Here is a 27,935-nt window from a genome sequence, read left to right as displayed (position 1 = left end):
GGCGCGGCGGGTTCGCGGCTACGCGCTGAGTTTTCTGGTCGTTCCGCAGGTCAGGGCCGAGGACAGCCGCGTTTCTGAGGAACCCGCCAGGAATCGCCAAGATGCCGAAGCCAGTGAGTTACCCCGCGTCGTCGGGGCCTCCGAGCGGGTGTGCGCCGGGCTCGCTCCCGTGGGGGCGGGGGGTCACCTGCGCCAGGTACTGGGCTGGTGTTGGCAGGGCAGGGCTGAGCACGGAAGCCCGGGCTTCCGGTCGACTCCGAGAGAACTCGGGCAGGATGCGCGCGGACTCTCTTTTTCTCTCGGCCGTTTATTCCTGAGTCCCCAATTCTGCCCCTACCTGAACCCCATTAAAAACCGATCCCTCTCCGAGACCCTGGCTTCGTTGGCTTTGAAATTGCTCGCGGGGGTGGTTCCCTACGCCCTCCGCCGGCTCTCCCGGTTCCTCTTGATTCCTCCCGGAGTCCGAAACCAGGTGCAGCCCTTGGCTCCCCGGGGCGGGGAAGGACGTGGGCGTGGGACTGCGGGCGGGGGCCTCGAGGCCGCCTGGCTCACTGACTGCCCTGTGAACTGGACGCAGCAGGATTCCTGTTCCCAAAGCGTCCGAAGCTCTTGCCAGGGGAACGGGGAGTTGGTTAGGTCTGGGAGACCCAGGTTGGCCGCGCGCTCAGAGCGCACCTGCCGCTGGGATCCCGGGGCCTGCTGGAGCTTGCTAGCCGGGCGCGGTGGGGGGAGCAGGGGACCTTCGGAGTTCCAAGGGTGGCGCTGGACACCCGGGGGAGGGGGCTGTACTTGGCGGAGGTTCGAAATCCGCTTGCGGGTGCAGGGTTCAGGACTCGGGAGCAGTTAGAGATGAGTGTGGAATTTGTCATTTTTGCGAGGAGTGAGTTTTGCATTCTCTTGAAAAAATCTCTCCTTGACTTGTTATGTGGCCGGGGGAGGAGCCTCCGCTACTTCCCCGGGAAGATTTGCTCACGGTGCCGCAGGTGTTTTTCCTTCACAAAACTCTTTTTGGACTTTGAGTGACACACGTGACAGCCGGCATAATAGCTGTAAAACCAGCCTGGCACCACCCCTCGCCCCGCACCCCCAGCTGGGTGGAGTGGAACCTTAGGGGAGTGGTCCGGAGGTGACCCTGCCCCCTGTCGTTTTCTGAATGTCACCACTCGGGCTCAGAGATCTGGTTGCTAAGATGGCACTCGGAAAACCTGTTTCTGTCCCTGCTGCTTGTCGTCCTGTCTCATCAGCAGTTCTGTCTCATCCTGTCCTTGTCGTTAGGATAGAGTACACTTAGCACTGTTGCTGCCTTTCAGGGGTGCAGCGGGGTGCCTCTGGGTACCTCCTGCGTGGAACTGGCCTTCTCCTAAACCGCCGGTGCCCCTCCAAACTGCCACTCCCCATCCACTTGCCCACCAAGTTGCTGGCGGACTTCCCAGGGACCTGCAGGTGCAGTCACACAGGGTTCCCCAAAGTGCTGTGTGTGTGTGTGTGTGTGTCACAGCTTCCTTCCTTTTTAAAGCTCTGGGACTTTTACTGTCTGGTCGTTTTGGTTTGCTGTAAATGTCCTGCACTGGAGAGGTGCTGGTGGGCCTGCAGGCAAAGCCAGGCGTGGCTTGTGGAGGAGCCTGGGTGAACAGGATCCAAGTCTTGGGTCCCTGCACCTACACGGGAGACCCAGAGGAAGCTCCTGGCTCCTGGCTTTGGATCAGCTCAGCTCTGGCCACTGTGGCCATTTGGAGAGTGGACTTTGGAGAGGCTCGGCTGTGGGAGAGCCACAGCTATCAGTCCCTCCCCTGGGGGCGGGTTGGGGAGTAGGGGGCTGGGCAGCCTCCCTCCAGGTGAGCTGTTACCTGTCTTCCAGGGCTGTGTTGCCTCCTCTACTTCAGGAAAGCAAGCTGCGGTTGTTTTCCTCCCCTGATGGGGCCCACACCCTAGGTTACTCCTGAGAGGAGCTTAGCAGTGCTGGGTGCTTGGATCTCGGTTTTCATTTAATTTTGTTTGCTTGAATGCTTGTTTGCTGTGTTTCCATACCGGAACTTACTAACAAGCTGGAATGTGGATTTATTCAGCCAGACCAGGCAGGCTGCCCAGAGGGGCGGGAGGTATGGGTCTCTTGCACCGGGAAGCCCACTGGGTACCCTCCGAGGGGAGGCCATAGCGAGCACCCTTGCATGGCTGGGGCTGGGGAGTTGGTGCTGAAGCAGCCCTTGCACCTGGGCAGAACCGAGGAGCTGTTCCTCTTTCCTCCCCCCCAACCCCCCGTGACATGGGGACAGGAGGTCCTGTGGGGTGGTCAGGTGTGCAGTGAGCTGGCAGTCATGGCAGGGCTGCCGGTCATGGCAGGGCTGCGGCTGTTGGAGAGCTCAGGGGAACCAGGGTGCAAGCCGGAAGTGCCACAGAAGCTGAGGCCTGGCAGGCTTATGGGAACAGCCTGTCTAACCCCAGTGCCCTTGGCCAGGGTCCCAGGGGCTCCCACCTCACCTCCTGGAGAGTAGTGGTCATCTCCACTAGACATTGTCACAGGGACAGCATTTACTGAGGGCTTCGTATCTTGTGGGGTCTCCACTGTTCTGATCTGCCTCTCCTTTTTCGTCCCATCCCCGCTCCTCACCCCTGGCAGGTGGCAGAGAGTGAGGTAGCCAGGGCTGAACCAGGTGGCGGTGAGAAATGTGGCAGGGTCTGGTGCCTTGCCAGCGTTTGGAGATGCAGTGGGTCAGTTACCCCGAGGGCTGCGGACACAGCAGGCACAGTGGCAGCCTGGCACCAGTGGGGACCTGAAGCGCAGAAGGGGGGCTGGGAGCCTGAGTGTACAGATGAAGATGGTGCCTGGGGAGGCGATTGGGCAGAGGGGACAGTGTGTGGAGTCCTTAGACAAAAGGGAGTAAGGGGGCAGGGTAGGATGGGGGGAGGGGGGTAGGAAGGGAATGATAAGACAGACGTGCTCAGCTCAGGGTTAGATCCGGAAGCTGGGGGCAGGAGAGTCGCTGGAGGCTGGAGGGAGGTGACAGGAGCCGCGGCCTAGGGTGTGGAGGTCACCCAGATGAGCGCTGGTGCTCTGGGCTGTGGTGGTGACGGACAGCCTTGGGCTGGGCTGGGGGCGGGGCACCTGCGTGAGAACTGCTGCTGAGGTGGGAAACCTGGCTGAGGGCCCAGCGCTGCGGGAGGAGACGGTCTGGTTTTGTGCGCGTTGCCAGTGTGTGTGATGGGAACTGGCAACACGATTCCCTGCCTTCTGGAAGCCCACCTCCAAGGCCACTGCACCATTATTGGGCCTGGAAACAGGCCAGGAGGGACCAAGGGGCCCATGGGTAGCTGTTGGAATCTCTGCCTCCAGAGGCCAGCAGGGGGTGTCTTCACTGGCTCACTCCCCAAATGGACCTCAGTGGAATGGGCCTCAACGGCCGGAGCTGAGCCAATCAGAGGCCAGGAGCCAGGAGCCTCCTCCAGGTCTCCCAAGTGGCTACTGCAGGATCCCTAAGGACTTGGCGGCATGCTCCACTACCTTCCCAGGTCACAGGCTGGCTGGGAAGTGGAGCAGCCAGAACTAGAACTGGTACCCATATGGGATGCCAACACCACAAGGAGGAGGATTAACCTGTTGAGCCACCACACTGGTGTCATGATTTATTTTTACTTCTTTGAGAAGTAGAGGTGAGGGCTGGGCGGGTGGCCTAGTGGCTGAGATCTTTGCCTTGTACGTGCCAGGATTTCATATGGGCACCAGTTCTAATCCTGGCAGCCCTGCTTCCCATCCAGCTGCCTGCCTGTGGCCTGAGAAAGCAGTTGAGCATGGCCTAAAGCCTTAGGACCCTGCACCCATGTGGGAGACCCAAAAGAGCTCCTGGCTCCTGGCTTCAGATCAGTGCAGCTTCGACTATTGTGGTCACTTGGGGAATGAGTCATCAGACGGAGGATCTTCCCCTCTATCGCTCCTCCTCTCTGTATGTGTTTGACTTTGCAATAAAAATAAATAAATCTTAAAAAAAAAAAAAAAGGAAAGCAGAGGTGAGAGATCTTATGTCTGGTGGTTCACGCTCCAAATGGCTGCAGTGACTGGGGCAAAGCCAGAGCAGAGCTCAGCGTCAGGAGCTTCCTCTGCGTCTCCTGTGGGTGCAGGGCCAAGGGCTTGAGTCATCTTCTGCTGCTTTCCCGGATGCCTGAGCAGGAACCTTGGTAGGAGGTGGAGCTGCAGCCGGGCGTCAGGTAGTAGCTTAACTTGTTAAGCTGCAGTGCTGCTCCCCCATCCCCTCTTAAAGGCTTCTTTTTGATTTAATTATTAAAAGGCAGGCAGGCAGGCAAGAGACAGCATAAAATCTGCCATCCACTGGGTTCACCACCACCACCACCACCCCCCCCCCCACGCCCAGATGTTCCCAGTAACTAGGGCTGAGTCAGGCAGAAGCCAGCAACGCGGCCTGGGTTTCCCACGTGCGTGGCGGGAAGCCCAGCCCCCGAGCGTCGCCTGCTGCCTCCCGGGTGGACGGGAACGGGCAGCCGGCCCTTGAGCCCAGGCACTCTAACTGAAGACTTGAGTGAGAGAGTTTCTCTGTGTGGCTTTGGTGGCTTGGAGTTCCTGGTTGGCCCTATGTGCTTGGCTCTCCCAGCTCTGCCGTCGGAAGCAGGGAAGTTCAGATCGCATTTTGTTTCAGCTCAGCAGGAGCCATGGCGGCGCTCCTCGGCCACTCCAGCAGGTCTGGCGTGTCAGCACGAGCTGTGCACGCATGGGGTGTTTGCATAGCTTGCCTTCTGCCGTGTTTACCACAAAGAATAAAACTATGCTTTGGATTTCTGTGAATGGTTTAACGTTTCCCCGCAAAGCTCTTGTGCTGCCGTGCGACGCAGAGACCTGCGACTGAATTTCTAAATAAAACGGGGGAAAAAACGCAATCAGGTCTCTTCTTGCCGCCTGTCATCCAAGAGGCCATTGAGCGGATCAGCCTCGAATCTGTCCTGTGTAAAATAACGGAAGTTTGGAGGTGGCAGGAAGTGTTTTGTGCTATAGTTGGAGACAGAGTTTTGTATGTCTTTAATACCCAGTCTCCCTTCTGATGCTGGAAATCGCTTCCTGCCCGTCCCCATTGTCTCCCACCCTGCAGGGTCACCTGTCAGCCACGTGCAGCGTGCGTGGCGTGCTAAGCATTTGGGAGAGCTCTGCTTGTCTCCCACCTTGCTGCTCACGTGGGCTCACACACAGGCGCCATCACGTGCCTGGCGCTGGGGCGACTTTGCCTCTCGGGTCAGTTCTCAGCCCAGGAGGGCGGTGACCGGGCATGAACTCCCACGAGGCTGCTTCCGGCTGGAGGGGTCAGCTCCACTGACCCTCACGCGCTCCGGGCGCTTGTATCACCTGGCGGAGGACGTGGCCATGCTGTCTTAAGGAGGTGGGAGGTTTCCTCCACAAGTTCCTTACCCTCCTAAGCCAACGTGTCCAAGAAAACGCTGACCTTGACTCCTGGTCCTGAGAGAGGCAAGCAGAAGTGGCCTGCCACAGGATTAGACCGTACTCATCAGCGAAGGCATGCCGGGTCACCCGTGTCCTTTGGCTAGGTTTGGAGTTGCCAGCCGAAGCTTAATCTTGTTCTCTGTGTTTGCCAGAGAGGGGGGTTTGAAGGGGCCTGGGTGGACAGTGGTCACCTCACCTCACGTGCTGTCAAGAATGGCTCTGACATTTGTCGTCCGTGGACTTCAGCCAGCCTTGGCCCGTGTCCATACGTTCTGCCGGCTAAGGCTGAAGATGCATGGATTGACTTGAAGAGCAGTGTTTGAGATGGAGAGAGAGATCCTCCGTGGGTCGCTCTCAAAAAGCCCTGTGAGTTGCTCGCTGGTGTTGAGAGCTCCCTAGCTCTGAGCACAGACACCTGTCGTGAAACTGTCCCTTGTGGCTGGCGTTCTTGTCACCCACCAAGCTATGGTCCTAGTGAGAGAGCTCCGGCGTGTGCTAAAAAGAAAGCAGTGTATACTAATCATTTGAGTTGAGAAGAGAATGTTGTCTAGATGGGGTTTTTTAGTATTGCTGATTTTTTAGAAAAAGATTTATTTGAAAGGCAGACACACAGGCAGGGGTAGGGGGCTGGTCTTTCATTGATTGATTGATTCACCCCCAAGGGCTGGGGCGGAAGCCAGGAGCCAGGACTTCGGGGTCTCCCATGTGGGTGCAGGAGCCCAGCACGCTGCTACTTTCCCAGGCCCGATCACAGGGAACCAGATTGGAGGTGGAGCAGCCAGATTTCGAACCTGCATCCATGTGCAATGTTGCCAGTGTGGGCGGCGGCTTAACCCACTTAACATGCTTTGCCACAGCGCAGGCCCCACTGTTTTTGTAGTCAGGATTTACCAATGCATTTGAAAGGCAGAGGGAGAAAGCATTGGGCAGAATAAATCCGGGCTGGGCAACATGTGATGGGCTCTGTTTTTGTTGATCAGTCACTCTTGTTTAAAACACCAGCCATAGCAATCTTACCTGAGACGGTGTTTTCATGTAGGCCTGATGAGGGGCACCGTGTCATTCACCCACAGAATCTTGTCTCGCTGATTCGGGGAGATGGGTTGATGGGATGTCGTGCCCCTTGCTGTGTCTGTGCAGTACTCGCACGCCAGTCTTCGGGGAGGAGAGCCAGGCCTTGTTAGATCAGAGCCCCGATGAGTCGGTAAGGGCCTCGAGCATCAGCGTGGATCCATGTTTCATGTTAAGAAATGGTGCTCTGTGTGTGTGAGCACAGACGTCTTGTTCGCCTCGGTCTAATAATTACAGGCGTTGGGGTTGGGTTGCAGTGTTTGCTTACATAATACTTGGCTGTTGGAGTGGCGTTCTAAGTGGAATTTAGTGCAGAGGAAAGGGTGGAGAGACACTCAGGCCCTGGCCAGCGTGCTGCGTGGAGCTACAGCGTGATCAGGTGGCAGGGCACATTCGTGTGCGTGGCGCAGCTCGAGGGAGATTGAAGATGACCTGAGTTGTTCCTGTTGGGATTCCGAGCTGTGTGGGTGGGCTCATGAGAAGCTGGTGGAGCCGCCTGCTGAGTTTTTCCAGTAAAGAGATGTACGATGGCCTGGAAGCAGGCCGGCACAAGCAGAAGGAAAAGCAGGGTAGATGGAAGGCCCTGGAACAGCAGTGGCCGTGAACCTGGAGGGAGCCTGTGGAGGCGAGTCCTCTGCTTTCTCTTTTTCATGAGCCTTTCCGATTTCCCATGATGGAAAGTTTCAGATGTGCTCGAGGGGTGACGGTGGAGATACGTGTCTCCCCTTGGTTCCAGGGAAATGTCTGAATCCTGGAGGCACTCAGTGAGGGGAAAGTCTCCCGTCCCTGGTGCAGAGGGGGTGGCATCCCAGGTGGGAGGAGGAACGCACGCCATCCCAACTGCGAGTCAACGCACCTGCTTTTTCACACTCGGCTTTCCCATCCCACTCTGGGCTAGTAACAAAGCCATTGGAAATGAACTCAACAGGAGCTCATGTATGCTGCTGTTTTAAGAAGCCCAAGACCAGCCAGTGGCTGGGGGCCCTGGGGTGGGCAGGCTGTGACATGCCCCTGATGACAGCCAGAGTACAGTCCCACACTGGGTGTGACCTGCCGACAGTGTCGAAGCATAAATGGATAAGCTTGCCTTTGTAACTTAATGTAATTTCAGAAGTTCAGAGAGAGACGTTTAGCCAGGGTTTCCTTATCTAGGCAAACTGTGTGAGCTTGCCGGTGTAGTTTGAATTTTTGTTTTAAATAGGGACTTTACATTCTCACTGCATAGTTGGCTCAGGTAGGTGACAGGAAGACTTTTGGCCGAGTGTAGGTCAGCCCTGTGAGGTGTGGACTGTGCCTGGGGGATTGTGCTGTCCATGTCGCTGCAGCCAGGGGCACTTGGCACAAGGGTGGCTTCTGGAAGAGCCTGTCTGCAGAGGAGTTAGGTTTCCACGTTCGCACCGTCTCTCAGGCTATCCCTCCTGCACTGGGTCAGGCAAGGGAAAGCTCTCCACAGTTCCCAAGTCCCCAGGGAAAAGAAAACATCCCAAGTGGGCTATGAGGACCTGGAGGGCTCTGCTTCCACCTGCAGCTGAAAGCATCTCTGCGTGTAATGGCCGACTTCACCTTGGCTCCCGAGCCTGGGTATCATTAACCTCACACTCCGTGACCTGCGTCAGTGCTGGGCTGTGAGTGACACACCGGGCAGCAGTCACGAGCTGCAGGACCCGGAGTCCACAGGTTTATAGATAAAGAGAGAGTGACCTTGAGGGAGTAATTATTTTGCCTACCTCAAGGTGGGTAGGCATAATAAAAGGGACGAGTGTTGCATTGCTGAGGGGGGAGAAACCAGTTAGGACACCCAAATCCTGGGTCATCCCCGCCTCCCGGCTACTCCACTCTTGATCCACTTGTGTGCCTGGGTGGCTGCAGTGTTTGAGACCCATCACTCGTGCAGGAGACCTGAGTGCACATCCTGCCCCTTGGCCACAGCCCGGAGTCCAGCCTTCCAGCTGTTGGGAACATTTAGGGGTGTGTGTACAGGATCCACCCCACCCCCGCAACATGCCCCATCAGTCTGCTTTTCAAACAACTGGGTTTTTTGGTTGTTGGTTTTTGTTTTGTTTTGTTTGTTTTTTTATATTAACAGCTAGCTGGTACAAGAGTTTCTTTGCCTGTGTGGGTCAGGAAATGCCCCACGGGTGTGACTGTGGGGAGACTGGCCGTGACTCACAGAGGTGGTGCCTGGGCCCATGAGCCCCGAGGGGAGGGCTGGGCGGGTCGGTGAATGCTCCAGAAAGTTCCCTTCCAGTTCGAAGGTCAGCCTTCTGATGGGACCTGTTTGTCAGCTTTGTCTGTTCAGCAGCCTTGGCTGAACAGGAAGTGGGTCTGGGGCAGGAAGTAGCCCCGTCACAGAGGCAGAAGGAGCAAGGAAAGGTGGTGGCTCAGGTGAGCTCAGAGGCCCAGACTCGCCTTCCAGAGTTACCCTTGCGCATGATATCAGACCAGTGTTTGGTAGCCAGTTTGGTAGCACCCACAAGTCGCCCAAACCTTCCCAGCCCCGGGGGAAAAGCTGGGAGTCGGGGATGACTTCAGACCCGCTATGGGGGTTAGAAGGACACCTGGCTTCTCCGTCCAGCCTGTTGCTGTCCCTGCATGTGCAGGACTTAAGTAGTGAAGGAGAGGAGGGATGAGAAGTTTTCAACATGAAAGCTACTGGCGAGGTTTCCCCGAGGTGCCTGTGGCCGCCTGTGGTGGTGGCAGGATCCTGGACCTGGGTGCACCTGCCCCCTTCCTCCCCTGGGAAATCAGATCCCAGCCAGTTGCCCCACCCTGCTAGGGATGCATTCACATATGTGGCTTTTTGTGCTTTAAGCATACAAAACCCTCATTTATCATACCCAAGCATAGACATGTCCATGTATGTAAATGGTGAGGCTTTCATAAATGAGCGTAGAAGTGAATATGTGTACAAATGAATATTTTTTTAAATTGCTAAGTGATCCGTGGGGTTGGGCTCACCTTGGTTTGGGCCAGAATGCGGCAGTTAAAGCGAAGCAATGACTGTGTTCAGAGTGTTTGTGCGAAAGCTAAACCTGACATGTTTTATGCACAGTCTGGTTACAGCCTCTTGGTTTTTTGTAGAATTATATCAACTTCTGCTTTAAACTCCAGTTACAACCTTGTTTCCCCTTGGTAATTAGCACCTGGATAGTCCCTAACTGGGGTGTGACTTTTACACCTCCCAAGGAGGAATGGAGTATAACAAGCACCCCATCACTGGGCAGCATCGGGCCCGCGTGGCTGGACTTGACCTTCTGTGGGGAGCTGACCACTATCATGGCACAGGGTGTACACAGTGCCCTTGGGGGCAGGGGAGCTCCAGGAGCAGCGACCGGCAGTACTTCCTTCTCCTAGGGCTGGTTTCCAGCGGAATAGCCGGGAACAACAGTTCAGGGCAGACACTGACCCCTTTGGGGGTATGGTCTGGTGGCTGTCGGGTGTGACCAGCAACTCGGATCAGTACGAACATCTGGGGACTTTAAAGGATTTTGTTAAGCATTAGATAACCAGTTTCTATTCTATCTTGATGTGTCCTGTGGTGTGGAAGCTTGAGTCAGAAGATAGCTTCAGGTCTGTCACCGTCCTAGCTGGATTGATGCTTGCTGGCTGAGCCACGGACTTCCCAAGCCGCCGATGCCTGGGCCGTGCTGGTCATTTACAGGGCCCATAGAGCTGGCAGGTGGCTTTTCTGCTCAAGCATAGCCCCTCACCTCCCTGTGTTTTTCTTTAACCTGGGGGGAGAACAGCAGCAGGAGATGGGCAGAGAAAAACTATTGTGCCACGGCAAGTCTCCACTTGTGACACCAGCAGCCCAGTTCAAGCCCCAGCTGCTCCACTTCTGATGCAGCTTCCTGCTGATGGACCTGGGAGGACAATGGGGGATGACCCCGGTGCTTAGATTTCTGCCAAAATGTGTTTGTTCGTTTATTTGGGATGCAGATCTTCCCTCTGCTGGTTCACTCTCCGTATAGCCACAGTGGACACCAGGCTGGAGCCAGGAGCTTCATCCTGGTGTCTCACATGTCTGTAGGGGACCAAGCACTTGGGCCATCTTCTGCTGCCTTCCTAGACACATTAGCAGGGAGCTGGATCGGAGTGGAGCAGCCAGGACATGAACTGGTGTCCAGGGAGATGCTAGTGTCATCTGCTACAACATGACACCTCCCCCCCCTCAGGTATTTTATTAGTAAGATGGATTTATTCTGTCTTCATCTCCTCCGGTCCTCAGGAAAGCCAGTGTTGGGAGAGCTGCAGCCTTAACTGTGTCCCTGGAAATTCTTACTTTAAGTCCAGCCTGCCTTTGGGGTCCTGGAGACAAGGGACTCCTGCTGGGTGTTAGCTCAGAGCCCAGCTCACCGCCTAGTGTCACTGCAACATCAAGCTCTTACACCAAGTGGCATGCCAGGGTACTTCAGAAAAAGTTTATTTTTGTGCGAAGAAGGAGGGAGGGAGGAAATGATAATATCCTTGCAGGGATTTTAAAGTTTTTACGCAAAATGAGCTTATCTTTTAATTCTATTTTCATGAATTTTTTTGGATGGGCCTTCGTAGATGGACTGCAAGTTGGGAGGCCATTGCTGCCACCCCCACAGTCGTGTTCTGGTATTTCATGAAATCCCTACAGCTATCTGGAGTTTGTCCTCTGTTGAAATGCCGAGTAGAGCAGATGTTCTGGGTTATCTGCCAGCCTAAATGTTAGATTCTTCTGTGCTTAGTAGAAATGGTAACGTTGTAAAAGACAATTTAGTTTACATGAGCAGTCACTAGGGAGCCATGTGAGAAAGACAGATTCATTTTGTACAATAGCTAGCAAACAAAATTAGGGGCTGGCATCCGTGGCTACTCTGTTTTGATCCAGCCCCCTGCTTGTGGCCTAGCAAAGCAGTGGAGTTGGATTCCAAGTCCTTGAGCCCCTGTACCCACGTGGGTGACCTGGCCCAGACTTGGCTGTTGTAGCCATTTGGGGAGTGAACCAGCTCAAAGTCAGAGTTAAAGTGAGATCTTGCATCCTGTGGGCCAGATGGGAGCCAGGAGCTTCATCTGGGTCTGCCGCATGGGTGGCAGGGGTGCAAGCACTTGAGCTGTGGTCTGCTGCTTTCCCAGGTCGTTAGCAGGGAGCAGGATTGGAAGTGGAACAGCTAGAATATGCCCTGCACCTAAGCCACCTGCAGAGATGAGATTAATGTGGCAGGAGAGCATTGGGGCGTCAGCATTTCTGCCCTGAGCTGGCTTTGTGGCAGGGTTTTACAGGGGCTGGCTGTTTATCAGCATTGGTGGAAATAGTGGCTTTTTATCTTTTTCGGAATGAAGAAGTGGGCTGTTGGGATCCTGAGTCAGAGCTAAAGTGGGGTTTCATCTCTAGTCCTCACACGTAGAGTCTTGGTAAAAACTCATTCCCATGGTGGCCCCGGGGTGTAAATGCATCCTCCTCGCAGGAGAATTGAGAACTTTCGTTTGGGGATCGGCACGGTGGGGGTCCCTTGGGACCCCAGCACTGCGAGGGAGCTCTCCGGGGGTTCTTTTGCATGGTTAAGTTGGAGTGTGGTTAAGCAAGGCAGAGGAGGCTGGCTGGACTAGGAAGGAGCATAGCCTGCACTCGTCCTCACGGCTGGCTCCCAAACACGCATCTGGGATGGCCAGTGCCCCGGAGGAGCCCCTGACAGTGGTCAGGGCCACTGACCCCCAGCACCCTGAGAGCTGGGCAGGAGGGAGGGTGATGGTACACCTCTGAATACATGCACCCCCCCACCCAGCATGTATTTTAAATGAGTTGAGGTGTGGGCAGTGTGAAGTCCACTCCAGCAGCTGTTCAGCCAGGCCTGGCTTGCAAATCACCCAGCTTCACCTGGCTCATGTGGGCCGCCTGCCAGGTAACAGAGACCCAGGGGCCCCTCAGCCTGCCTGGGGTCTGCAGCAGGTCCAGAGTCACGTCCCAGAACCCCTGCCACTATCCTGTGTTCTTAAGAATCCCTCTGGACAGGGCGCAGAGACTCGAGGCGGCATTTGGTTCCCATGTCCCGTACCTCGGGGCCTGGCTGTTCGCCCTTGAAGTTGGCCTCCCTGCTGAAGTGCATCCCAGGACGCAGCGGGTGGGGGCTTTCGCTGCCTCTAAGGAGACTGCGGGGATTCTGGACTTGCCTTCAGTCCGGCCCTCCATATTGCTGGCATTTGGAAGAGTGAATCCGCTAACCAAAGAGCTGTGCTTGCATCTCTCGCTCTCTGCCCTTCAAATTTAAAAACAAAAAAATGACAGTGGATAAGTCACTGCCTCAGGGCAGCCATTCAACCTAGTGGGCGAAGTGGGGCTGTCCCCGTGGGAGCTCCTGGGGTTGAGCCCAGCCCTGGCTCCCAGGGAGGAAGTCCCACCTCCAACTCCCACACGGGAGACCCAGCTCAGGGCCATCCCTGCCGCTGCAGACACTTGACACCTACACTGGCAGAAGGGTCGCAGATGAATAAAGAGACATGTGGGGCTGAGGCTCCAAGCTGGGCGCCTGGGAGCAGTGCTGGTGTGGGGGTGCCGGCCACAAGTGGGGTGCAGGCCCAGTGGTGGGAACGTGGTCTTGGGAAACTCCTCCAAGGAGAGGAGGTCTGAGCTCGTCGGGCTGACACAGATGTTGGTGTAAGTGCCACGTGAAAGGTGCCCAGTGGCTGGGCAGTGCCTGTGGTCTGCAGCCACAGGATGCCAGAGCAGCACTGCCGACCGCCCCTGTGGGAGTGGGGTGGGTTTGAGCTGAAGTAACTTATAATGAGAGTATTTTTAGAGTAGATTTATGACGCCAGGGGGAGGTAGAGAAGGGGAAACTGGGGGTGGAAAGTGGGGGTTCGGTAACTTGGCTGACTGAGGCAAAGATGGGGGTGTATGTGTTGAATCTTACTAACGTAGCATATGCACCGCATGGCCTAGTCGTCTGGCGCAGGGAGCTGTGGAACTCTCATTTTCCATTTCAAAAAGTTGCTGCCCATGTCCCACGTCGGAGTGCCACGTCCTAGCTCCGCCTCTGGTACCAGCTTCCTGCTAAGTGCGTCCTGGGAAGCAGCAGATGAGGGCTCAGCAGGTGGAGTCTCTGGCCAGGACAAGCATTTGAGGGAAGTAACCGGCACATGGAACCTGTTCTCTCAGTATCAAAAACCCAACAAAATTTTGATGGATAGTTTTGTTTAAAAAAAGAAAATTCTGGCCTGTTTGAAGACTGGCAGAGATGGCTGTAGTGTCTGGACTGGGCCAGGCTGAAGCCAGCAGCTTCGGGGTGAGCAGGACCCAAGCACTTGGGCCATCCTCCTGTGTCTTCCCAGGTGCATAGCAGGGAGCTGGGTCAGAAGCAGAGCAGCTGGGACTGTTGCGAGTATCCCCGTGGCTGCTTAACCCGCTGTGCCGGAACTCAGTGCCATTTTTGTTCTTTATCTTAATAAAGATTGATTTAGTTCACTCCTGTTGTTGAAAGGCGTTGCTCTTAAGATACAGAGCAGTGACGGCCAGTGACGCCCTGGTAACAGGTTGGAGTTGCGTCTCCTACAGCAGTGAGAATGCAGCTCACCTGCTAAGCCAGGTGCCCCCCAACCCCAGGGCACATGGGGAGGGCTTTGCCGTTGCTGAGTGCCCTCTGTGTGCAAAACAGCCCTGTGCTCATTAGAGCCCAGCGCTGCCATAGGGAGGTGGCGAAGGCGGGGTGGTACCAGTTGCTTCAGTATCCGATTGTCCTGCCTTGGGTCCGAGGTGAATTGTTCTGTTGTAGAACTGACAGTGGCTGGGCTGGGTTACCCTGGGATGCTCCCTCAACCCCTGGACCGAAGCCTGTTTTTAAGTTTCGAGACACACCAGGCATGGGCCAGACCTGGGTTACCACTGTGTGTGGCATGCTCGGGGTGGGGTAGGGGTCGCAGAACCCCATTCTGTGTCTGGGGCAGGAAATAGTTTTGGGGGACCGCTCAGTATGGGGGCTGCCCTGCTGGGAGACTCATAGCCCTGTGTCCTGAGCTATTTGTACCTGCCAGAGAGGACGCAGGAGGGCACCTCGGTGGATAAGCGATGAGAAACAGTTGAGCTGTGCCCGTTGCCAGCAGAGCTACCGGGTCTGAGCATGTGTCACCTCCTGGGTAGATCTGGTATACTTGCAAGGAGTTACTTGAAAATACTGTTATTTTGTTTCCATTTTACTTGAAAAGCAGAATGAGAGCAAGATGGATCTTCCACTGGTTCACTCCCCAGTGAACCAGTGGGTAGAGCTGGGCCTGGCCAGAGCCAGGGACCCAGAACTCTACTGGGGTCTCCTGCATGAATAGCAAGGACCCACATACTTGAGCCACCCACTGACACCTTCCAGGCATTGCGTTAGCTGGAAGTGGAGCCAGGAATTGAACCCAGGCATTCCAGTAGGAGACACAGGTGGCCACAGTGGTGACAAAGGGGTGACTGCTCTTAACCATTCAACCTAGCACCTGGGAAAGCAGTGGAAGATGGGCTGGGCCCCAGGGCCTTGCACCCACACAGAAGACCTGGTTGAAGTTCAAGGCTTCTGGCTTCAGCCTGATCCAGCTCTGGTTATTATGACCATTTGGGGAGTGCACCGGTAGAAGGAAGACCTCTCTCGGTAACTCTACCTTCCAAATAAATAACCCGCCACCACACTGCCCTGATAGTTTGCAAAGTTGCCAGCAAGCTCCCAGCAGCCTCAGAGCCTCCGCCCTTTCGTCATTGGGTGTCAAGTGTGACGTGCCCTGTGGCCGGCCTCACGTGGCCGGCCTCACGTGGCCGGCGTGGGGCTCAGCGAGGTGTGTGCGGGCCACAGACTGCTGGCTGATGGAGCAGGTGCGTGCGAAAGCCCTACAGACCCGAGTGTGAATGTGCTGTGGAGCAGGCAGGGGCTGTTGGTACAGCATGTGTGGCAAGTGCCTGCCCTCGCCGTGCGGGTGCTCAGAGCTCAGGGAGGCCCTGGAGGTTCTCGGAGCTCAGGGGGGCCCCGGAGGTGCTCAGAGCTCAGGGGGGCCCCAGAGGTTCTCGGAGCTCAGGGAGGCCTCGGAGGTGCTCGGGAAAGCAGCGCTCAGCCAGGTGTCTTTATCTCCTGTTTTCCAGATCAACGTCCGCGTCACCACCATGGACGCAGAGCTGGAGTTTGCCGTCCAGCCGAACACCACAGGGAAGCAGCTGTTTGATCAGGTGGGTGGCTGTCCAGGAACCCGCAGGAATGATTTGAGCAAAAGACTGTTCACAGCTCCCAGATCATGAGGTTTGCTGGGTGGTTTTGTCTGAGTTTTGCTCCCTTGAGGTCATGGAAAAGCTAAAGGTGCTCAGATGTTTTGTGCTGGCATTGTAAACACGTGCTAGCGATGTCCCCATTTTAGGACACACTCCTTTGCTAATCACGGCTGCTCCAGGCACAGTCCTGTTCTCACAGCCTGGCCTTTCTCCCATCAGGCTTTGCTTTCACAACATTGTGTCCCAGGCCAGTAGACTTGATCTGCAAAGGGACAGGGGGACAGCTTAGGCCTGTGCCACCCAGCCATCACTTGTTTTAAAGGCCGCTGGGAACTTGAGTCATCCTTTGCTGCTTTCCCAGGCACATTAGCAGGGAGCTGGATTGGAAGTAGAGCAGTCAGGACTCAAACCGGTGCCCAATGGGATGCCAACACCACAGGCTTAGCTGACACCCAAGCTTCTAGACGACTCCGCCCTTCCGTCCCCAACCCATCACTCAACAGATGCCAGTCTAGGCTCATGGGCGGGGCAGACAGCAGAAGGGTTGTGGCCAGTGGTCCTTCCACTTGTATTCCTGAGTGATTGCATCCCCGGGGGCTGTGGCAGAGGCACAACATCTTGAGCACAATACTTTCTGCTGGAGAGCTAGGTGGGCAGCCTGGAACAGGTGGGCAGGAAGCGAGCTCGCTTGGTCATTGTGTGGGTCCAGTGGAGAGACTGACTAGGGGGCTCTCGAGGGCTTTCATGGGCCTTGTGGGCCAGTGAGGCAGGCGTCCCCACAGAAGTGACAGTACACAGGTGAAGTGTGGCTGGTGGATCCAGCTGCGTGGGCAGGTGGGCATCTTGCTGTCCTGGGTGCAGCCATCCTGTGCAGAGTGCCCTGTGACCCAGCTTATCCCACTGATGTCCCCCCATAGGTGGTCAAGACCATCGGCCTGCGGGAGGTGTGGTACTTCGGCCTCCAGTACGTGGACAATAAGGGCTTCCCCACCTGGCTGAAACTGGATAAGAAGGTGAGTGTCTGGGTTTGCTCTGGCCACGCTGCTGCCGAGGTGCTGTGTGCCCCAGCCCTGGCTTTACTCTTGGCTCTGTGTGCCTTTTGGGGGCTCCAGTACTTGTGGCTCTGTTTGGGGGTCAGTTTGTGGCTCTTTCCACCTGATGCCGCTCGGTTGCTGGTGCAGATGCTGCTGGCGGCACCTGCTGCTGCTCAGTGCCTGCAGTGGATCATCTTCCCACTCCAAAGATCCGAAGCTCCTGTCCGAGTGCGGGCTGGAGGACCACGCTCTTTCCCAGCTCCCTGACTCCTGTGTCTCTGAAATAAGCTGGGGACAGGGTGGGGAGACAGGTGGGAGTCGGGTCCCAAGTGGGATGAGTGAGTGCAAGGTGCTTTGGGGTGACTTGGTTTTGTTTGTGGTATTGGAAGGGCGTTTTAGGGAGGCACTCACTCTGAAACCTGGCCTGCAGGCTCCTGTTTTAGAGCCGGGAAGTGTGTGAGGCTTCACGTCCAGGTGTACGAGCAGGGCACGACTCACTTTCCCCCCGCAGGTGTCCGCGCAGGAGGTCAGGAAAGAGAACCCGGTGCAGTTCAAGTTCCGGGCCAAGTTCTATCCCGAGGACGTGTCCGAGGAGCTCATCCAGGACATCACGCAGAAGCTGTTCTTCCTGCAAGTGAAGGAGGGCATCCTGAGTGATGAGATTTACTGCCCGCCCGAGACCGCCGTGCTGCTGGGCTCCTACGCCGTGCAGGCCAAGTTTGGAGATTACAACAAGGAGACGCACAAGTCGGGCTACCTCAGCTCCGAGCGGCTCATTCCGCAGAGGTGAGCGCAGGCTGGGCTGCCTGGAGCGCACAGTGGCCATGTGAGAGGCACAGGGACCCGGCCAGGAGGAGTTGCCCATCCTGACAGAATCACCATCGCTGGCAGGGCTTGTCTGTCTTGTTGAAGATGCTCAGTCATCCAGGCTGGTGCTCACAGATCTGGAGGGAGACGAGGATGTTGTCTGCAGGGTGAACAGGGGCCCTAGGGGTGACTGTGCATCCTTCTTTCACCACCCAGGGTCATGGACCAGCACAAGCTCACCCGGGACCAGTGGGAGGACCGGATCCAGGTGTGGCACGCCGAGCACCGCGGGATGCTCAAGTGAGTGCTGGCCAGCGGCCGCAGTGGTCACTCCCAGCCTAGAGCCAGAGGGTGGGGTTAATTTATTTGAAAGGTGGAGTATCAGTTGACTCACTTCCCCAAAGGCTCTAACAGCCCAGGCTGAACCAGGCTCAAGCCAGAAGCCTGGAACTCTTCTGGGTCTCCCATGTGGGTGCAGAAACCATTCCCATTGGCCAAGGTCCACTACTTTCCCAGGTACATTAGCAGGAAGCTGGATGGGAAGTAGAGCAGCTAGGACTCACATGGGTCCGTATGGGATGCCAGCATCACAGGTGATGGCTTAACCCACTGCCTCACAACACAGTGCCCACCTGTACTGTGTTCTTTGGCCCAGACATCCTTTGTAGAGGAGGAATGATGCAAAGCCTGCAGGGGTGGCTCTGGTGGTACAGTGGGAGGCGAGGGGAGGTCCCGAGCGCCCTGTGTGAAAACCCTCCTGTCTCTAGGGAGACACGCATCAGTGGGTCAGTGTGGGGGGCGTGTCGGGGGCAGCGCTGAGGCCGGGCAGCTTTGTCCGCACTGCCCCTATCTCCAGGGTGTAGCTGGCAGTCTGACGGGCACGTCTGTGTCTCCCTCCACCAACAGAGACAGTGCCATGCTGGAGTACCTCAAGATCGCCCAGGACCTGGAGATGTATGGGATCAACTACTTTGAGATCAAGAACAAGAAGGGGACGGACCTGTGGCTCGGGGTCGATGCGCTCGGCCTGAACATCTATGAGAAGGACGACAAGTGAGCCTGCAGTGGTGGGGGAGGCAGGCAGTGCTGGGGGGCTGGGGTTCGTCCCCGTGAACAGTCATGACACCGTCAGAGACGGGAAAGGTTCCAGAGCAGCAGCTGATCCTCGGAGCCTGGCAAAGCAGCCCTTGCTTCCCTTGGCAACTGTTGCCCAGCTGCCCCGTGAGGGGAGCCATCTCCTCCCAATAACAGACCCTGTATGGATTCCTCCTGTTGGCCTGGGGGAAGAGGGGCTGTGGTCCGTGGGCTTCTGTGAACATGGGGTGTGTTCAGCTTCTGTATTCTCACCCGAGTGCCTGCTGTGGGCCCGTTGCCGATGCCAAGCTCAACCCCTTTGTCCTTCCTGCTTCTGCAGGTGGGCAGCAGAGGTCCAGGGCCACGGGCTGTCGCTGAGTTCTCTGCTGCGTCCTGGCTGTCCCCAGGAGTGATGACTCTAGCTCAGCTGTCTCAGTTCCCCTCCCTCTGTGGTCTGGGCAGCCTAGTGTGGGACAGAGAGTCGGTGCCCGGGCACTGCACTGTGCACACCCAACAGGGAGTGGCATTGCCCCTCAGAGAGGGGCAGGGACTCTGGGCTGCAGGGAGAGAGCTCCTGAGGACGGGGGTGCCCAGGACCCCGCCTGCTAGACACTGTGCTGCTGGGGAAGGTCAGGGTCCCCGCCGTGTCCTTCCTCCAAGCTGGCACAGAGCCACAGAGAAAGTGGCCCTGTGGGAAACTGCCCTGGGCCTTTGAATATGTCCCTTGAATGGCCTCAGCCAAGGCCGTCTAAACAGGTTTTTCAGGCTGCAAGAAGAAGCCAGAGGCAGGAGCTTGCTAGTGTCCGCCTGTAACTGCCCTAGCCCATGTGAATGCCCACTTCTTCTCCGTCACAGTGGGAGCCCCCGTCCCGGGTCAGGGTCCTCACACCCCCCTCCCTCGAATTTGGCACACCCTCGGCCAAGAGCCGGCTAGGTTCCTGTCCCCGGGAGCGGGGGTCTGAGCGGCAGGCTGCAGCCGTGCTGTGCTGAGTCCTTAATGCGGGAGAGAGGGAGAGGAGCTAGCAGTGCAGCAGTCTCTGGGATGCTGTTCCCACAAGAAATCTGAAGCGCCGAGTAGGTAAAGGGAACAAATCCACAAACGCCTCTTTGTCTTGCAAGGCGCTCGGAGCCGGCCGGGAAATGCCTCTTGAGGGCCCCTGTTTCCATTGTGCTGGTAACCACTGAGTAGCACGGGGAGCGGGCAGAGACGTCTGTCTTGGCCCCTCTCATTGAGTCGTCGTTTCAGAAAAGAAAGGACTAGGAAGGGGAATAAGTGGGCAGGGACCTTCCCCAGCAGGTGCGCACTGGGAGCCTGGAACAACGGGGCGAGGCTGCCTTACAGCTCTGCCTGCGCTGGGACCAAAGTCACAGCCAGGGGACCCGATCCTGTCCTGGCAACGTCTCTTCCTTCCCCACATCCCTCCCTGTCTGGGCCACAACACCTGCCCACCTCCCTCCCTGTCATCCACCCTATCATAGCAGAATTTGCGTGGGCAGATCTGCAAGGGCGTGGGATTCAGGCTGGCGACCTGGACTGGAGGTGTTGGTGGGGCTGCAGGGGGTATTGCAACCCTGTCTCTTCCCTCAGTTGGTGGCGTGTGGTGATCGGGGCAGTCGTCCCTTCTCTCCATCTCCACAGCCCAGGACCTGCCACGTGGGAGTGGGGCAGGAGTGGGGCACGGCGTGCTTGTCCCCGAGTGGAGGAGTGTAGCCTTATGTGGAGTTCAGCGTGCTGTCTTACTTTCATAGAAACTTTTTTTTTTTCTTGTCTTTGTAATGTAGTCTCCTCCAGGCTTTCACTTCTAAAATTCCCTACTTTGTCTCTGCAAAACCCGTCTCTGAAGTGCATGCACCTGCGTTGCTTAGCGACCAGGGCTCGCTGTCCTCACTCTGTTGCCCCCGCCCCAAGCTTAGCTTTCTGCCCAAATCTAACCCGGCCTGGCTTGCTCCCTCCCAGCTGCATCGGCAGAACCTGTCTGCTCCTTCTAGTGCTCCAAGGCCTATGCAGCCAGTCACAGCTCCCCTGACTCCGTGCCACACGGTCAGCCATGTATGTGTGTGTCTGGAGATCGGCAACCAGCAGGACAGAGCAGTGGGGCATCCACCTGCCGCCCTCCCTGCAGGTGCACTGCAGGCCTCAGAGGCCAGCTCACCCGCTGCCCTGCTCCAGTACCAGACCAACATTTCCCAGCAGTTTTCATCTGAACTCTGGGTGGGCAGCACACCCGTCCTGTGCTGCTGTGGGCTGCGAAGCAGGGTTGTCAGGGTCACAAGAGGAACTTCAGCATTGCTGTGACTGGGCTGCTGTTGCTCCATCTGTAGTTGCTGGGAGGGAGGTGGTGTCAGGAAGGAGAGCAGTGTGGTTTGATGTGCTTGGCCGAGGAGCCAGGTAGCCAGGGTGTGGGGCAGGGGGAGTCTGAGGGTCCTCCTGAAGTCTGGGGTGACCAGGAAGGGCTGGCCAATGGAGCACCCCACCTTGGAGCAAGCAGTGGGGGCTGCAGCTGGCCCCACATGGCATGGCTGGTTTCAGGCAGTCATGCTGAGGGAGCAGTGTGCCACGGACAAGTGAGAGAGCTTGGGCCACGGCAGGAGGGAGGGCGGGCTTGAGATGTGGGGTGGCTATCCATCTTAGGAAAGGTCTGTCTCCCTCTTTGGAATTATTGTGTATTTTGAGGGGAGATACTTTGAAATTATGCGGATTTCTTTTTGTTGTATTTCTTCAATAAAGACCACAGGATTACCAGGATAGGTTTGAACCAGCATGGTTGGCGCTGGGGCAGGTCCGGGCTGCAGGGCGAGATGGCGTTTCAGGTCCTGGATCTCTGCACACTGAGGCTGGATTTGCAAACCTCTGCTGCCAGTTGTGGCATGATACATGCATGTGTGTTCACAGCTAATGAGGCCTTTTCTTTCTCCCCTTCCCCACCCGCCCCCGATGCCAGGTTGACCCCAAAGATTGGCTTCCCTTGGAGTGAAATACGGAACATCTCTTTCAATGACAAGAAGTTCGTCATTAAGCCCATCGACAAGAAGGCCCCTGTAAGTCTGGGTGACGTTTTCAAGGGTCTTGAGGGCGCTGAGTAAAGGGGCGAGGGATGTCTGCCTACCAGCTGTCGCCTGTACAGCCAGGGGGTCACGTTGCTATGTAGCAAAGGGCAGTTCGAGGCTGCGACCTCGGCCATGGCGTGAGCACCTTGCGGTGTTTGCTGTCCCCTGTGCTTGGGGAAACGCATGCTGGCTCTGTGCATTCTTAAGCACTTGGACTCTGAGCAGGTGTTTGCCGGGGACATCAGGAACTTGGCCCGTCCATGGTACCCTCCTTCGACCTCGTTCTGAGATCAGCACAGTGATTTAGAAGAGGACGCGGTGTTCCCTGTTGCTCTGAGGCCCCACACCTGGGGCGTCTGTCTGGGCTGCTCAGCCCGCCGAGAACAGCAGGTGGCTGCACTGTGAGGCCTCGCTTCCCCACACGCTCCTGCATGTAATTGAAAATCAGCAGGTCTCGGCATTGTTTGCCAAAAGCGCTGTTTATTGGAAATGTTTCCTGCTGTTTGCAAACTCCTGCCCCGTGGGTGGTAGCCCAGTTACTTACACTTAATCCCGCCTCACAGGGCCCATGCCCCGCAACACCACAGGAACCAGGAGTTCCCATTAACACAGCTTGCAGCTCAGGAGCCAAGGGTCAGAGTGTGCCCATATCATGTGGGCAGCAAGACAGGCTCTGTGGGAGAGCAGGGAGGCCCCACCCCCTCTGTGAGCTGCCATCTGCTTGAACTTCTAGAACTTTCAGAGATTCAGCTTGCAGTGGCTCAAGTGTGATGAACTAAAGTGAGAGGTGTAAAGGGGTCCCCACCAGAGAGAGGCGAGGGAAGGAGGACCCGGCTGGAGGGTCTGCAGTTCTGGGTCCCTGCATGCCCTGACATGAGGGCCACTGGGCACTCCTGCCTCATCTCAGTCCCATTCTTTTTGCTAAGATATATTTGTTTATTATTTCATTTGAAAGGCAGAGCGATGAAGAGGGGAGGAGGGAGCGATGGTTCATCCACTGATTCTCTCCCCGAACAGCCTCAACTGGTGGGGCTGAAGCTAGGAGCCTGGCCCTCTGTCTGGGTCTCCCACATTGGTATGAGGACCTGGGCGCTTGGACCGTCCTCCACTGTCTTCCCAGATACTTTGGCAGGAGCTTGATCGGAACTGGAGCCACTGGATATGGATCTCTGCTCCAGCCAGGACTACCCGTGTCACAGGCGGTGGCCTGGCCAGCCGTGCCACGAGGCCAGGACCAGCCTCAGCCTTTTGCTTTGGACAGGCAGCTTTTTGAGTTTAAACAGAAAAGCGTCAAGGGATCCCCTCTTTGGGCGCCTTTGGCTCTGTTGTACTGGCCTTGGGGGAGGTTTCCTGTCCTGTACCGGGGACCTGCACGTACTGTTCCCACCCCCACCCCGCTCTGTGGACCTTTATCTCCCATTGGCCTTGAGCTCTGTGCCCGTGGGGGTTTTTGTTCCGGGAAGACCCTGGTCAGGGGCCTGTGTTGGGTGAGGAGGCTGCTTTGTCACCTGGAGCCAGAAGCGGGTGGGAGGAAGCCGCCCGCAGCCTGAGGAGCAGCCAGCCAGCCAGATGCCTCTCTGTGGGAGTCTGGCAGTAACCTGCCGATCCTGTCTGTCTCTGTGCTCCTTGCGGCCAGCCTGTCTGAGTCACACAGGGACCTCCCTGGGCCCCGGGGCTGTCGCTCAAGATTGCTTTCTCTTGGGTAACAGGAGAAGGGTGGGTAATAAAAACTCTGGTTTCTCCTGGCTTCTGGACTCCTCCCTGGGAAACCCGATGACTTAATAACAAGTGTGCAAAACCCCAAGAAGGCCCCACCCAGGAAGTCCAGGGCTTTTGTGGGGGTTGGGGAGAGCCACACCCACTCGGCCCAAAGAGACTGAGATGAGCTTGTTGCACAGGGCACAGCCACTCCGCCTCAGGCTCTCCTCCCCGTTCCCAGAGCCCCAAGGTTGCAAGGTGGCAGGTAGAACCTCTTAGGGTTTCTAAGCCACGCTCCCTCTACTGTCCTGTCCGAGCTGCGTGTCTGCCATGCCTGTCTTGGCCATAGAACTCCACATGCCCGATGCAGTCATTTGCAGGGGCCTGCCTGGGCAGCCACAGGCCAGCTCTCGGGATGCCCACAGGTACCGTTCTCAGTGTCTTCCAGGTATCTGCCCTGGTGGGTGACAGACCCGCTGGGTGCAAGCATCCCTGTTCTGTAGCTGACAGTGCAGAGGCTGAGCTCAGGAATGCTGGGCACCACCTTGGTGCCAGGGTGAGGGCGAGAGGCACCACAGCTCCTTGGTCCTGGTGAGGCCTGCAGGAGCTCACGGGTGTGAGTGGTCACAGGGAGCCGAGATGCACCGAGGCCTCGAGGGCCAATGAGGCCTGATGCCTGAGGCGGGCGTGGCAGGCACCCTGAGCAGCCCGGCTCCCTGGGCCGCGTGCACACTGTGTCCCGTCCTGCGGAAGCTGGGCGTTCCCGGGCCTGGGCCAGCTGCCCTCGCAGAGTTGTTCTCAAGCTGCTTTTTCCCACTCTGCTTCATAGGACTTTGTGTTCTACGCCCCTCGCCTGCGCATCAACAAGCGGATCCTGCAGCTGTGCATGGGCAACCACGAGCTGTACATGCGCCGCCGGAAGCCCGACACCATCGAAGTGCAGCAGATGAAGGCGCAGGCCCGCGAGGAGAAGCAGCAGAAGCAGATGGAGCGGTGAGCGGCTGGCAAGGGGCGAGCCCGGCGGCACCAGGCCTCAGCTCAGACCCGGGTGGAGCCTCATCCTCTTCCTCTTGCTGCCCCGTGCAGGCAGCAGCTGGAGTCGGAAAAGAAGAGGCGGGAGACGGTGGAGAAGGAGAAGGAGCAGATGCTGCGGGAGAAGGAGGAGCTGATGCTGCGGCTGCAGGACTACGAGCAGAAGACCAAGAAGGCCGAGCAAGGTGGGCCCCGCCGGGCTGGGTGGCTGGCACCGTGGGCTGCAGCATGCGCACGCCCGGGCACACGGCACTAGTTCCCGAGCCGTGTGTGGCTTTGGCGCAGATACCAAATATCGCCATGACGCTGCTTGCACTGGAAGCCAGCTCTGGGCTTTGTTCTGTGCTGGGCTCAGTTTCCCTTTCCTGGAATTGAGGTCCAGCTAAGTCGCCACCTTTTTGCTAGCGAGGACCTTCAGGTTTAGCAGGGGAATAAGCTCAAGGCCACTCCCTCAGCCACTGAGGGGCAGCCTCCCACGCTGTGCCCCCAACCTGGCGGCAGACACCACGGCCTCTCTGCAGACCCACCCGAGACATCTCAGCACGGTGTGGCGGTGACCGGGATGGGCCATGGAGCCCGTGCCACGGCAGAGGGGCTGCCGAGAGCTGAACCTAGAGCACGTGGCAGTGGCTTTCTCGTGGAGTGAGGCGTGTGGCCAGTGCTCCCTGCAGGCCTGAACTTGCTGTGGCCTCTCCCCAGAACTCTCCGACCAGATCCAGAGAGCCCTGCAGCTGGAGGATGAGAGGAAGCGAGCCCAGGAGGAGTCGGAGCGCCTCGAGGCCGACCGTTTGGCTGCGCTGCAGGCCAAGGAGGAGCTGGAGAGGCAGGCGGCTGACCAGATTAAGAGCCAGGAGCAGCTGGTAGGGGCCGTCGGGGTTCCATATGCTGGGTCTGGAGGGGTGGCTTGGGGTTGGAGAGGGGAGACTTGGCTGATCTGTGGGTGGGTACGACCAAGGCAGGGACAGACCCTGCCAGGTGGTCCCAGTAAACATGGACTCTGTGGGAAGCCTTCCTGAGGTCACCATGACTTCCTCACAGGCCGCGGAGCTGGCTGAATACACCGCCAAGATTGCCCTGCTGGAAGAGGCAAGGAAGCGCAAGGAGAACGAGGTGGAGGTGTGGCAGCACCGGGTAAGCCTGGCCCGTGTGGGGCTCCTGGCGCGGGAGGCGCTGCCTGCTGAAGCAGAAATCCCAGCATGAACGGGCTGCTGGATTAGCCAAGGAACAAAGACCTGCCCCATTCCAGCTGCGGAGCCCCGCTCCCTGCCAGGGGAATCCGATTACACAGGGTACCCACAGAGCCCTGGGATCTTGCAGATCAGTAGACTGGGTGACAGCCAGGCTCTGCCACCTGCCATGCAGCTGTGTGCGGGGCAGGGGCTCAAGGTCACCAGGCTGCCTGGGAGTTGGAGGTCGGGGCACTGGAACGGGAGGCTCTGGGTGAGGACCCCGCCAGAGACCCCCACATGAGGTCCTTCTCCGCTTAGGGCCGTGTCTCCCCCAGTGGTGTGAAGCCCACCCGGTGCCTCCCCACCATGGACACTGCTGGGTTTCTGCAGCGCTCAGCCCTGTGCCTGCAGGTTGGGTTAAGAACGGATGGTGTCTGCACTGAGTTGTGTAGATGTCTTTCCTGACATCATCCCTGAACAGTGCAGTGTGACAGCCACTTAGTCACATGCTTGCTGCATGCACTAGGTGTATGTTATCCCAGGAGGTGCCCTGGGTGCCAGCTACTATACCAGGTCCGTGAGGACCAAGCACCTTTGGATTCTGCTGTGCTCAAGGTCCCAGTGCCCTACGGTGCCCAGGGAGGCTGTCCCATATGTGTTCAGCAAGAAACATGCCCGAGGGGAGCTCCTCCAACGTTGGGTTGGGGATGACAGGCACCCAGGGGAAGGATGTCGTCTGGTGAGCAGGTGCCTGGATGCTGGCCCGCCTAGTGCCATGTGCCCAGCCTCAAAGGAACAAACGTCCTGGGCATCCTGGGGACATGGCTCACCCATCCCTTCACTTCCTACAGGCCAGGGAGGCCCAGGATGACCTGGTGAAGACCAAGGAGGAGCTGCACCTGGTGATGACCACGCCCCCACCGCCACCCCCCATGTACGAGCCGGTGAGCTACCACGTGCGGGAGAACCTGCACGAGGAGGGCGCCGAGCCGCTGGGCTACAGTGCCGAGCTGTCCAGCGAGGGCATCCTAGATGACCGCAACGAGGAGAAGCGCCTCACCGAGGCCGAGAAGAACGAGCGTGTGCAGCGGCAGCTGCTGGTGAGCACGTGCGGGGTCGGGGGGCACAGCTGGGGGGCACAGGGATCCCCGCTCGGGAACCCCCGAGGCTGACCATCCCTCCTCACCTCCCAGACCCTGAGCAGTGAGCTGTCCCAGGCCAGAGACGAGAACAAGAGGACACACAATGACATCATCCACAACGAGAACATGCGGCAAGGCCGCGACAAGTACAAGACGCTGCGGCAGATCCGGCAGGGCAACACGAAGCAGCGCATCGACGAGTTCGAGGCCATGTGAGGGCCAGGACTGGGGGCAGAGGGCCTGGCCGCCGGCCCCGCCCACCCACGGCCTCGGGGTCCAAGCCCCTCACCACGGTGCATCAGTGCCTCGAGCAGAGACCAGGTCGCTGGAGGAGTTGTCCGGCCAGCCCAGGGAGGCCTCTTTGCCTTACTCTCCCCGGTCGTACCCCAGTGCCAAGCGGGCCCCAGCGGGCCCCGCCCCATGCCAGGCCTCACACAGGCCTGAGTGGTGCAGGCCTCAGTGTCCTGGCACCTGGTCTGTGCCAGTACTTCCTGTGTATTTGAAATGAGTTCGGATTGATTGATTTGTCCTGATTTCTATGAAGGCTCCATCTCTGGGCACTCCGAGGGTGGAAAATTACTTTGGAAATTGAACGTGTGATTTGCCTCCTCAGCCCCGCTGGCACAAAGCCGCAGGGCCACGCATGGCTACGCCTTTTGTTTCTTAATGGTTAGAAGGCCACCTTGTGGACTTCCACAGCTAGGAAATGATCAGCTAGTGAGCATCCTATTTATGTACATGATAGTGGAGTTTGTAACATTAGTTTTAAAAAGGGAAACGTTTCTGTATATTTTGTTACCTTTTATGGAAGAATAAAGGGTTAGTGACAAAAACCCCACCCCCGGCACCTGGTCTGGGCGTGACTGGCGAGCTGCGATGGTGACCTCTGTAAAAATGATTTTTTTTTTTTTAACACTGAGACCACTCAGACCCTGTGAGCGATCTTCTGTTGAAGCTACTCGTCTGGAAGATGCTGCAGGCTCCAAGCATCCCGACCTTGGGCAGCAAGGGACTCTTGACTGTGCATTGTCCATCCTCCCAGGAAGAGCCACCTGCAGGCCCGCTTCCTTCCAGCCCCACCCTGGAGCTGCCGAGCCTGCAGCCCCGCTGTGCCCTGGGCACCTGCATGGCCAAGAGGTTTCTGGGTGGCTGGATTGCACCCTGCAAATAATAAAGGCTGTTCCAGGCAACATGCTGTGGTGGCTGTCTCCTTGGGTGTGGGGC

The 27,935-nt window shown here is 57.4% G+C and overlaps 1 protein-coding gene across 1 annotated transcript; it reads left to right on the top strand.

Annotated features, from left to right (window-relative positions):
* On the top strand, positions 1-27,898 carry EZR (ezrin). Its single transcript, XM_040965328.1, has 13 exons — positions 1-113; positions 15,585-15,668; positions 16,625-16,720; positions 17,253-17,527; positions 17,765-17,848; positions 18,455-18,601; positions 21,565-21,661; positions 24,198-24,361; positions 24,455-24,585; positions 25,100-25,260; positions 25,439-25,531; positions 26,421-26,669; positions 26,763-27,898. The coding sequence occupies exons 1-13, from the start codon at positions 102-104 to the stop codon at positions 26,925-26,927; spliced, it is 1,758 nt and encodes a 585-aa protein (XP_040821262.1). The 5' UTR covers positions 1-101; the 3' UTR covers positions 26,928-27,898.
* Positions 27,899-27,935: the final 37 nt, after the last annotated feature.

Source organism: Ochotona curzoniae, unplaced genomic scaffold (assembly GCF_017591425.1).
Source record: "Ochotona curzoniae isolate NIBS_2020 unplaced genomic scaffold, NIBS_Ocur_1.0 scaffold_3890, whole genome shotgun sequence".
NCBI classification, from domain to species: domain Eukaryota; kingdom Metazoa; phylum Chordata; class Mammalia; order Lagomorpha; family Ochotonidae; genus Ochotona; species Ochotona curzoniae.
The sequence above is the reverse complement of the archived record's forward strand: the minus strand, read 5'-3'. Positions and strand labels throughout refer to the sequence as shown.